The sequence below is a fragment of the Spea bombifrons genome, chromosome 5 (genome assembly GCF_027358695.1).
Source record: "Spea bombifrons isolate aSpeBom1 chromosome 5, aSpeBom1.2.pri, whole genome shotgun sequence".
Taxonomy (NCBI): Eukaryota; Metazoa; Chordata; class Amphibia; order Anura; family Pelobatidae; genus Spea; species Spea bombifrons.
Genome location: NC_071091.1, coordinates 109,110,903 through 109,123,887, shown reverse-complemented (window position 1 = coordinate 109,123,887; position 12,985 = coordinate 109,110,903). Strand labels below are relative to the sequence as shown.

General features: G+C 47.0%; 1 protein-coding gene across 1 annotated transcript; it reads right to left on the bottom strand.

The window, feature by feature from the left end:
- Window positions 1-232: 232 nt before the first annotated feature.
- On the bottom strand, window positions 233-12,323 carry LOC128497463 (phospholipase A2 inhibitor gamma subunit B-like). The gene is made up of 6 exons (XM_053467555.1): window positions 12,259-12,323; window positions 4,109-4,228; window positions 2,448-2,489; window positions 2,034-2,180; window positions 973-1,122; window positions 233-386 (listed from the first exon to the last, which is right to left on the bottom strand). The coding sequence occupies exons 1-6, from the start codon at window positions 12,305-12,307 to the stop codon at window positions 235-237; spliced, it is 660 nt and encodes a 219-aa protein (XP_053323530.1). The 5' UTR covers window positions 12,308-12,323; the 3' UTR covers window positions 233-234.
- Window positions 12,324-12,985: the final 662 nt, after the last annotated feature.

Below are 12,985 nucleotides of genomic sequence, written 5' to 3'. Positions count from 1 at the left end.
ATTGATCGGTATAGAGTATCAGTGTATTGATCGGTATAGAGTATCAATAAATCGATCGGTATAGAGTAGGGTATTATGATATTGATCAGTTTAAGGTTCAATATCTATTGGAGTATTGGTATCAAAGAAGCTCAATCAGTCGAGTATAGAAGTCAGATCAGTGCAGAGTATTGGTGTATTGATCAGTGTATTGATCAGTGTATTGGTGTATTGATCAGTGTATTGGTGTATTGATCAGTACAGGAGGTGACTCCAGGTGGTGAGGGCCACGAGGAGCAGGGGTAGGTACAGATCTTCACTCCCGCTGGTGCACTGGACCTGATTACCGATCTCCAGCTCCATGTTACATGCAGACTGCGAGGCGCAGCCGCTCAACGCATACGACACTGCAAGACAGATAAGATACGAATTATTGAGGCCCCACTTCAGGCAGGAAAAGCCTCCAGGGGGCAAATACGGCTCATGATCAGTACCCCCTACAGACACATCCGTCCATGCCAACGGGAACCCTGAGGATTGGACTGAGTAGAACTAAGTGAACGCGAGTGGAGTGTGTGCGCTACGACATACGCAGAGTATGCAGGCGGGGGGGACCAGACATGTAACCAGACATATCCCTACACGCTCTCTACCCTCCATCCATAGCGAGCGTCCCGGCTCCTTTAACAGCCACCTCTCCATCCCGTCTATCCCTTCTCTCTCGCTGCTTCATATCCCAGCACCCCCCACCCCGGGACCGGACATGCGCCAAGCCTCAAGTGTCCGCAACTTCAACGGGAATAGCTTTTATTGTACCCTACCTAACCCATAGAACTCTGGGTAATTGCACTTACCTCCTCCACCCGCTCCTTACTACTCCTTAGCCTGTAAGCTCTTCAGGCAAGGGACCTTCCTAATCCATTATATATATATATTCATACTGTAAACTGTAAAGCGCTGAGTACATCTGTTGGCGCTAGGTAAGGAACTCACCGTCACTTCCTTTGGAGGGTTTGCTGGAGAAGGAGAAGCAGTTTTGCTCGTTGCCCCTGCAGCTCACCGGCTTGTACTTTTCGCACCGATCCTGCGTGACCGTGAGGCAGCCGGGACACGTGACGCCGTTCTGTGCGCTTTCCGGTATCGCTGAAGAAACAGACGTCACGTGAAACCCAAGCATTTCATCTCCCTGTCATATTTGGCGCCCCCCACTCCTGCCCCCGGGGGCTGATAACGGCTGCCCCGCACACTCCAGAACTGCCTGTTCGGATCAAGTGGATTATTACAGGAAGTTTTATTTATATAGCGCCTGCAGATACCATAGCGCTGATACAATAAGGGAGAGCGAATAACATAACATTAAAGGATGCCGGCCTGAGGGTATTAGGAGGGTAGATTGTAAGCTCCTCTGCACGGGGGGGGGTTAGTGAGCCTTTAAAGAAATTAAGAGAGAAATTACCCCCCTCCACATTGTTAAGTAGCTGTTTCTGATTGGTTCATGCAGCCTTTATAGGTGGGCGGGGCAAAGGGGAGAACTGCAGGACAGCCAATCGATCAGATAAAAATATAAACCAGAAAAAACGAAGCCTTTAACACCCAAAACACATGTGAAAATCAATGTGTGAAGAAAAAAATCGTAAAGAATACTTCCCCAATGTATAACTGCCGCAGCCCAACAACAACGCTCCTCTCAGCGTTCAGATACGAAAACCAATAGAAATCGGGGCGCATATGTACATGGGAAGAGAAAATATATATAATAGTGTAGTATGATCAACAAAATGGAAATATGTAGATGTGTAAAATGCACTCACAAACGGTGAACAGTTTTTTCAGAAGAGCTTCTTGTGCTGGCACCGTTTGTGAGTGCATTTTACACATCTACATATTTCCATTTTGTTGATCATACTACACTATTATATATATTTTCTCTTCCCATGTACATATGCGCCCCGATTTCTATTGGTAATCGATCAGATAACGCTGATTCTGCCGCCGGCCGCCGCCGGCCCTGTGACGCCGATGAGCCGGCTCTGTCTCTCGGCTCCAATACTCACGTTTGGGGGTTTCGGGGGTGCAGAGGTTGGACCTGCAGCACCGGGTGCTTTTCACCATTCGGTTATAGGGGGTTCTCAAAATCACCACCTTATTGCAGTCGCTAGAATTCCCGCAATCCCTTAAAAACATGTACGACGTTTTATTTCCTGCGGAGAAGAACGCAGCGTAAGCCGGCCTGCGGCTCTTCATACAGAATGCATGCGCAGAGCCTGAGAACTCCCCCCAAAACGTTGCCGCATATCAAAAATCCCCACTTAGTAAATAGGATCAACCAGTGGAACCGAAGTCACCGCCAGGCCCATACTTTGTGTTTCGGTTATTTATTTACTGAGTTTGGAGCCAAAATCTGATGTAAAACAAAGCATGAAAATAATAATAATAATAAAGATAAATCAAGGATGGAATCAACTCACGGGATCCGTCGAGAAGAAACATGCTTTCTGGGTCTGAGGTGTCTGCCGAGAAAAAGAGAAATACCGTAAAGCATTAAAACATACTGGTACCCATAGGGCAGGGCTGTCACGCAGTGTGGCCCCTGGGGTGCAGGAGGGGTTCTGGGGGTACCCAAGGGCTTCTTGGTGCACAAGTGGATCCACCAAAGGCATAGCAGGGGAATTTCACACAAATCCCCCTCTGTTTCCCATGACCCCTCAGTGCAGGTGGTATCAGAATCCTCCCGTCAGCCCGAGCAGGAAGTTGTAAGCCGCTTCCTGTTCTCTCCCTCCCATCAGCCCGAGCAGGAAGTTGGAAGCCGCTTCCTGTTCTCTCCATGCATTGTTTTAGCGGACGGCGCATGAGCCTGTAGCGCTAGAGATTGTTTCCAGCCGCGCAGGTCCCTCCATAACGCTATTATCACAGATATCACAGGGCGAGGTTAATTGTTGGAGATAGCTGGATCAGTTACCCAGCACAGGTGGTTTTTAAAGCCCTTCTACAATTGCGTACAGATTAATTTTGGATATTTTTTTAAATTCAGAATTAAATTAACAGCCATTCCTGAAACATTAACCCCTCTTCCCTCTCTGGAGGTCAGAGCCTCTAGTGGGGTTTTTTATATTATTTAACCCAATCCCCATTAGCAGGGAATAGGAGAGAAAGGTGTATAAAGGGTCATGTACCCTACAGGGTTAATTAATTACCCCTCACCACATATGAGTTGGGGGGAGAGGGGGGAAATCCTCATCTCTTCTTGTTTATAGGGGTCCGGGGTTTTCCCCCATTATTTGTTGAGAATGTATCAGGGGTTTATGTTGCTGATTACAGGTGAGGACATGCGAGTTTGCTTTAAAAATGCATGCCCTCGTCTGTAACCCACAAAGTTTAAAGACTCAGCGTTTCCCATCACAGATTAGTGAAGCTGTAAATGGCTTTGTTGATGTTAACACATAACTGGTCAGTCAAGTTAACCCTTAACTCAACTGACTACTTGAATAGTGAATAGACCCATAAAAGCTTTCCATAATGCCGCTTCATTTTTCCTGATTCCCAAATGCAGAATATTGCATTTCTTTTTCCTGTTTGCCCAGTAGCTGAATTTCACCGCATCTCACAGAGAGCCCTCAGGTCTTAGGCCCTTTAGGTTTGTTTTCTTAGGCTATTGCGCCATTGGCAATGGAGAGGTGCCAGCTGCCACCTGTCTAGTCGCCCGTTTCTACTAAAGACTCAAACCTTAATCTGTCGGGATCCATATGCCCATCCCATGCATGTTTATATCCCTTTTGCTGTCTCTACCACTTTTACTGGGAGGCTGTTCCATGTATCCACTACCGTCTCAGTAGTTTAGATTATGCCTAGACAGACAAACCCTTCACGTTGCCCCTTTCACCGTCACAGCATCAAAGAAAGTAATTCCTGATTCCCAAACATTGTGAAATATTAATGACATCACTCTGTGACTCTGATCTTCAAAATCAAATATTCTCATTAAAGCCAATTATGGCAAAACTCTCCCTTGAATGGGGCACCAATGGGACAATCCTCAATTGTTAACCCTTTAGTAGCCCACCCCCAAGAAGGTGCTTTTGAAGTAAGTTCCTAATTTTGGCAGAATTTTGGTTGCGATCGCGGCTCTTACCGATCTCGTCTTGGACGAGCGTTGACGTGCACACGTCGGAGGTGGGAGCGCAGTTCACGGCTATCCCGGCGCAGGTCTTTCCCGCGACGTCTGTGCACTGCATGCACTGCAGCGAGGAGCCTGGGGAATAAACCCGAATTAATGCCGCACTGCAGCGAGGAGCCTGGGGAATAAACCCGAATTAATGCCGCACTGCAGCGAGGAGCCTGGGGAATAAACCCGAATTAATGCCGCACTGCAGCGAGGAGCCTGGGGAATAAACCCGAATTAATGCCGCACTGCAGCGAGGAGCCTGGGGAATAAACCCGAATTAATGCCGCACAGCAGCGAGGAGCCTGGGGAATAAACCCGAATTAATGCCGCACTGCAGCGAGGAGCCTGGGGAATAAACCCGAATTAATGCCGCACTGCAGCGAGGAGCCTGGGGAATAAACCCGAATTAATGCCGGCGCACGAATAACAGCCACGTTTACCCTGATAACACCGACCAGCATGGTTTAAATGTATAAATAGGAATGTTTGGGTCTAAAGATCCTCCAATAGACGAACGATGAAATTTGTTTATTTACGGCAGAACTCTGAGCGATAATTACTCCTTGGAACGTTCCAACGCATACCTGCCAACTCTCCAGGTTTGTCCAGGAGTCTCCGGGCGAAGCGATGATTCCTCGGGTCTCTGGGTTACTCTACTCTGGACAGGGGGACATTTAGCCACACCCACTACCGATGCCCCTCCCACTCCTATGTTATTTAAAGCACATTGAGAATCAGGGCTTTGGGGTCCCTGCAGTGAGACGGGGGGTGGGGGTAAGTTATTAAATTATAAACGGGTGTGATTAACACTCAGGAGAGTTTTATTTCTATTACAGTTGTGATCACAAACACGTCTGGCGGATTTGCGCATGTTCCGCTTCGGGACTTAATCCGCTGACAATGTTTTCAGCTGATGTCTGTCGTCTGGGGTAATTAAACGGGTCCGGCGCGTTTCATGGGATAAGCCTGAATACGCAGAAACGCCGCTTCATTTTGACGGGCTGATGACGGGCTGCTCATTCTGTTTATACGGATTATTTGCTCGTCCCTCACGCACAAAACAGCCTACAAATTCTGCTAAAAGAAAGCTTATTTGGCAGTTTAATGCCCCAGCTCCCCTTTCGGTGGCAGGCAATGCCCCTGACTCACGCTGTGTGTCCCACCAGGTAAAGTCAGCGAACCCAAGGCTCTGTGTAACCGGCGGGGGATGATTAACGTGACACCAACCACTCACACACCCCTCTTTGATTGTGTCGGGTGTGAGAAGGGCAGTGCGTGCTTTTCAAGTCGTGTCTCCCAGAGCTTTAATCAAACGCTTATTCATGCATTTCTATAATATTAATAATAATAATAATAATAAGGGCTTTACGCGAGGCGTAACCGGCTGATACACCGCGCCTGATAGAGACGGGAAGTCACCTCAGCATCTCCATTAGACTAGAGATTGCGAGCCGGGCGTCTCGTCCAACCTGAGTGCCGGACCTCACAAACGCTCTACTGGATGAACGGGCAAAAATTCACACAGAAACTCCCCAAAATCTCATGGAAATCCTTCCCAGAAGAGCGGAAGCCGTTATATCTGCAAAGGGGGGCCGACGTCATGTTAATGTCTATGTAATTAGAATGTCATAAAAGTCCCTGTTGGTGGAACGGTCAGGAGTCCCAATACTTTTGTCCATATAGTATATGTATGTATGTGAGCATGGATGTCTATGTATAAGTGCGTGTGAGCATGGATGTGTATGTTTGTATGTATAGCTGTGTGATCATGGATGTCTATGTATAAGTGCGTGTGAGCATGGATGTCTATGTGTTAGTGTATGAGCAGGGATATGTAAGTGGTGTAAGACGGAGCATACGTTATCATGAGTGGTATGAGAGGGAGTGTGAGTGTTAGCATGTGTGCACTTGTGTAAGTCTGTTTACATATGTGTGCCAGTGTATGTTGGGGGGGGCAAAGTAGGCATAGACAAGTTGTTTGGGGGCAATGATGGCACAGACAACCTGTTTGAGGGTAATGATGTCACATATAAGCTGTTTGAGGGTAATGATGTCACATATAAGCTGTTTCAGGGTAATGATGTCACATATAAGCTGTTTCAGGGTAATGATGTCACATATAAGCTGTTTGAGGGTAATGATGGCACATATAAGCTGTTTGAGGGTAATGATGGCACATATAAGCTGCTTGGAGGCTCTGACCAGCTGAGGTAGAGATGGCACAGGCAGGCTGTTTGGGGGTTAGGGTGGCACTGATCTTCATGATCCTGGCTGAGGGTAATAGGTGGATAGACTGAACGCGGGGGAAGTGTGACAGAATGTGTTCGGCGTGGGTACCATCATCGAGGCTCGAACTGATAATTTTTCCGCCTCCTTAAACGAGGGTAAATAATAATTATGCTGACTAATCGCTTGCACGGAGACAATGCCTGCCTTAAATCCCTCCAATGAATGGAAATGAAAGGCTTGGATTATTAAGGGGCAGAATTTTTCCCAAACCTCCTCCCCCCGGGTGACGGAGCTCCGCGAGCCTCAAATAAACAAAGGTTTTCAGCAAAACGCGGGGCGAGTATTTAAATATCTTCGGGACAGAATACGGATCCGCGCATGGTCTACATTTCTGTATTATTCATATAGTATTTATTATAGTACGTATTTATATATATATTACATGATATTTAACCCTTCGGAACCAAAGTCCCTGCTACTTATTTACTTTTAGCATTTTAGGCTTTCGGATCTCACTCTGGGACTCCTCGGGCCTGGCCATCGGGTTTGAGTGTCTTAAATACCTCGCATTCTGTCATTGGCTCATCACCACTTCCAGGGGGCCAGCTTGGCTCATTCACAAAGAGCTCGGCTTAGGTTTGACTTTGTGCCACTTCCAGCTTATCCATCCCTGACACAGAGCACCAGATCCCTGACACAGAGCACCAGATCCCTGACACCAAGTACCAGATCCCTGACGCAGAGCACCAACTGCCTGACACAGAGTACCAGATCCCTGACACAGAGTACCAGATCCCTGACACAGAGCACCAGATCCCTGACACCAAGTACCAGATCCCTGACACAGAGCACCAGATCCCTGACACCAAGTACCAGATCCCCGACACAGAGTACCAGATCCCCGACACAGAGCACCAGATCCCTGACACCAAGTACCAGATCCCTGACACAGAGCACCAGATCCCTGACACCAAGTACCAGATCCCCGACACAGAGTACCAGATCCCTGACACAGAGCACCAGATCCCCGACACAGAGCACCAGATCCCCGACACAGAGCACCAGATCCCTGACACAGAGCACCAGATCCCTGACACAGAGCACCAGATCCCTGACGCAGAGCACCAACTGCCTGACACCGAGTACCAGATCCCTGACACGGAGTACTAACTGCCCCATATAGAGAGTCAGATCCCTGATAGCGCACCAGCAGCCTGATCCTGTTCATCTTTGACACTGGATCGCTAATGATCAGTAGCAGCAGGCAGGCGATAGGCCAGGCATTACATCTGATGGATTTATGTGCGTTGTTGTGCGTTGTTGTGCGTTGTTGTGTGTTGTTGTGCGTTGTTGTGTGTTGTTGTGCGTTGTTGTTCGTCGTTGTGTTGTTGTGCGTTGTTGTGTGTTGTTGTGCGTTGTTGTGTGTTGTTGTGGGTTGTTGTGCGTCGTTGTGTGTTGTTGTGCGTTGTTGTGGGTTGTTGTGCGTTGTTGTGCGTTGTTGTGTGTTGTTGTGGGTTGTTGTGCGTCGTTGTGTGTTGTTGTGCGTTGTTGTGCGTTGTTGTGCGTTGTTGTGTGTTGTTGTGCGTTGTTGTGCATTGTTGTGTGTTGTTGTGCGTTGTTGTGCGTTGTTGTGCGTTGTTGTGTGTTGTTGTGCGTTGGTGCGTTGGGGACGTGCGCTGCAAAGCGTGTAAATATTTAGGGTTCTATTCACTAAGGGCTGAGACGACCCACGTTTGTTTCACTCATCTCAGCAATCCCGTCCAGTCCTGAGAAGCTGCTGCGCTCGCTCTCCTCCTCCGGCCCCCTCAGGCCCTCCATCTACTGCAAAGTCCGGGTGCCATACTTAGTAAGCAAAGCCCTTTGTGGCCCTGAACGCTGGAATCCGACCAGCGGCCGCCAGGATCTGTGGCTTCCTTGCTGCGGAGAAAGTGCTACGGCGTACGTATGCTGACACATACTCACACTAACACCATATGCTTACACACGCACTCACACTCATACCATATACTCACATACCGTATATAAACGCGCACTCACACTCATACCATATACTCACATACCGTATATACACACGCGCTCACTCTCATACCATATAGTCACATACCGTATATACACACGCACTCACTCTCATACCATATACTCACATACCGTATATACACACGCACTCACTCTCATACCATATACTCACATACCGTATATACACGCGCACTCACTCTCATACCATATAGTCACATACCGTATATACACGCGCACTCACTCTCATACCACATACTCACACTAACACCATATGCTTACACACGCACTCACACTCATACCATATACTCACATACCGTATATACACGCGCACTCACACTCATACCATATACTCACATACCGTATATACACACGCGCTCACTCTCATACCATATAGTCACATACCGTATATACACGCGCACTCACTCTCATACCATATAGTCACATACCGTATATACACGCGCACTCACTCTCATACCATATACTCACATACCGTATATACACGCGCACTCACTCTCATACCATATAGTCACATACCGTATATACACGCGCACTCACTCTCATACCATATACTCACATACCGTATATACACACGCACTCACTCTCATACCATATACTCACATACCGTATATACACGCGCACTCACTCTCATACCATATACTCACATACCGTATATACACGCGCACTCACTCTCATACCACATACTCACACTAACACCATATGCTTACACACGCACTCACACTCATACCATATACTCACATACCGTATATACACGCGCACTCACACTCATACCATATACTCACATACCGTATATACACACGCGCTCACTCTCATACCATATAGTCACATACCGTATATACACGCGCACTCACTCTCATACCATATAGTCACATACCGTATATACACGCGCACTCACTCTCATACCATATACTCACATACCGTATATACACGCGCACTCACTCTCATACCATATAGTCACATACCGTATATACACACGCACTCACTCTCATACCATATACTCACATACCGTATATACACACGCACTCACTCTCATACCATATAGTCACATACCGTATATACACACGCACTCACTCTCATACCATATACTCACATACCGTATATACACGCGCACTCACTCTCATACCATATAGTCACATACCGTATATACACGCGCACTCACTCTCATACCATATACTCACATACCGTATATACACGCGCACTCACTCTCATACCATATAGTCACATACTGTATATACACACGCACTCACTCTCATACCATATACTCACATACCGTATATACACACGCACTCACTCTCATACCATATACTCACATACCGTATATACACACGCACTCACTCTCATACCATATAGTCACATACTGTATATACACACGCACTCACTCTCATACCATATACTCACATACCGTATATACACACGCACTCACTCTCATACCATATACTCACATACCGTATATACACACGCACTCACACTCATACCATATAGTCACATACCGTATATACACACGCACTCACACTCATACCATATAGTCACATACCGTATATACACACGCACTCACACTCATACCATATACTCACATACCGTATATACACACGCACTCACTCTCATACCATATAGTCACATACTGTATATACACACGCACTCACTCTCATACCATATACTCACATACCGGATATACACGCGCACTCCCTCATTCGTCATTACACGTGTAACGGAATCACCAGGCTTTATCCACACGTCTGGTGCAGGCGGGATCCCCCAACCCAGCGTGTCACAGAATGTCACCCCAAAACTCACTAAACTAACGTGAAAACATGCCCAAAAATAACAATAATAATATTAATAATAATAATAATAATAACATTAATAATGATAGTGATAATAAAAATAATATAAAAATTATAAAAATACTGCTACTAAAAATAATTATAATAACTGTGATGCAGAGAATCCCTACCTATATTAAGTTGAAAGGCACAGGATTTTGGGGCATTTTATTGCTAATTTAATAATCTAGTAAATATTTTTTGGCATTCTAACCATAAACTATTTGATTGACGTTCTAAGCACAATCTAAAAGGATTCTCATTCCCGGGGATTTTAAGAAATCTCTATTTAAAGTTCAGATTCCTTACTGAGAGGGTAGTAGATAAGTGGAACAGCCTCCCAGCAGAAGTGGTAGAGGGTAATACAGTGAGGGGATTAAACATGCATGGGATAGACATATGGATAGATAAGTGGAACAGCCTCCCAGCAGAGGTGGTAGAGGGTAATACAGTGACGGGATTAAACATACATGGGATAGACATATGGATAGATAAGTGGAACAGCCTCCCAGCAGAAGTGGTAGAGGGTAATACAGTGAGGGGATTAAACATGCATGGGATAGACATATGGATAGATAAGTGGAACAGCCTCCCAGCAGAGGTGGTAGAGGGTAATACAGTGACGGGATTAAACATACATGGGATAGACATATGGATAGATAAGTGGAACAGCCTCCCAGCAGAAGTGGTAGAGGGTAATACAGTGAGGGGATTAAACATGCATGGGATAGACATATGGATAGATAAGTGGAACAGCCTCCCAGCAGAAGTGGTAGAGGGTAATACAGTGACGGGATTAAACATGCATGGGATAGACATATGGATAGATAAGTGGAACAGCCTCCCAGCAGAGGTGGTAGAGGGTAATACAGTGACGGGATTAAACATACATGGGATAGACATATGGATAGATAAGTGGAACAGCCTCCCAGCAGAAGTGGTAGAGGGTAATACAGTGAGGGGATTAAACATGCATGGGATAGACATATGGATAGATAAGTGGAACAGCCTCCCAGCAGAGGTGGTAGAGGGTAATACAGTGACGGGATTAAACATACATGGGATAGACATATGGATAGATAAGTGGAACAGCCTCCCAGCAGAAGTGGTAGAGGGTAATACAGTGAGGGGATTAAACATGCATGGGATAGACATATGGATAGATAAGTGGAACAGCCTCCCAGCAGAAGTGGTAGAGGGTAATACAGTGACGGGATTAAACATACATGGGATGGACATCCGGCTCCTGAATCTAAGACGAGACCGGCGACTCTTTACAGACTCCACGGAACGCCCACAGAAGCTCCAAACCCTTCTCAGAAATAATGATGTCACCAACTGGAATATTTTTTCTGGGAACACCTTATGGTCATGTGCCGATAAAGCAGGCACTGATAGGCTGTTACCATAGAAACGGAAAAGGCATTCTAGGGTGTCCATGTTTTGGGGGGCCGTGCTGTGGGTCGGGGTCTCTGCTTTTCACGTAAATGAAGTCATTCTCATTAAAGTCTCTATTTTTACAAAATAACATCGAAAAATCACGGCCGATTATTCAATAAAATAAACCGGTGGGGATTTTTATAGCGACATTGAAACCCAGAACCCACCGGCAGATCGGCCCCATCCGGCCCCCGTCTGTAACGACTCGAACCTTAATCAGTCGTCGGTCTCGTCTTAGATTCAGGAGCCGTATGTCTATCCCATGCATGTTTAATCCCCTCACTGTATTACCCTCTACCACTTCTGCTGGGAGGCTGTTCCACTTATCCACCACCCTCTCAGTAAAGTAAAACTTCCTTCCGTTCCATCTCAGTCTCTGACTCTCTAGTGTTGGATTCCGGTCTCTTTAAAGGAAAATTCTCTCCTGTATTTTGTTGAATCCTTTTATGTATTTAAACGTCTCTCTCTCTCTCTTCTCTCCCTGTCTACCTTATCTCTTTCTCTCCTCTCTCCTCTCTCTCTGTTCTCTCTAGTAGCGGTGCGTGAGATGCGGGGGGCCGGTGGGCCGGTGGGCCGGTAGCCGGCACTCACCTGTTGTCACGGCAGCCAGCAGGACGCACAGTAAGAGGGGTCTGGACATGGCGGCAGAGGGTCCGGCGCGTGGATCCGGCCACCAGGCGTCTCGCACACCGTCTACGATCCTCACAAGATGAGACAGGCAGTGACGGGGAAGCAGTTTATTCTCGCTGGGCGTGGGATGTCTCGGAGTGATGAGCTTTACTGAGCCTGACGCGCACTTCAGGAAACAGGCAGGGCTTTTCAGGAATCCCCGGGGCTGTTCTCCGTGTTTATTTACCCCCGTCACGCGTGTGCTGCCCCGACCGCAACCACCTGACGCGGATAACAACCCACAGATACACGCCAAACAAAACACGGAACATGCCCTGAATAACACGACAAAGCACGCCACGCACGGGCATCACATCAACCAAACCCAAATATATAACACACAAGAGTTCGGGACGGAGGGGTCCTAGAGGGGCAGCAAGGAATAGAGAGCCGCTGGCCCCAGGGGCCGGAACGCGCCACCTCTGACATGAGACACATTCATATTCACTTCTCAATTAGATTTTGGCTTCTGACGACCTCCTCCCTTGAAGAGAAGACTCAACTCAGATCATACAGGTTACACGTAGATACATGGAACAGCCACCCAGCAGAGGTGGTAGAGGGTAATACAGCGAGGGGATTAAACATGCATGGGATAGACATACGGCTCCTGAATCTAAGACGAGACCAACGACTGATTAAGGTTTGA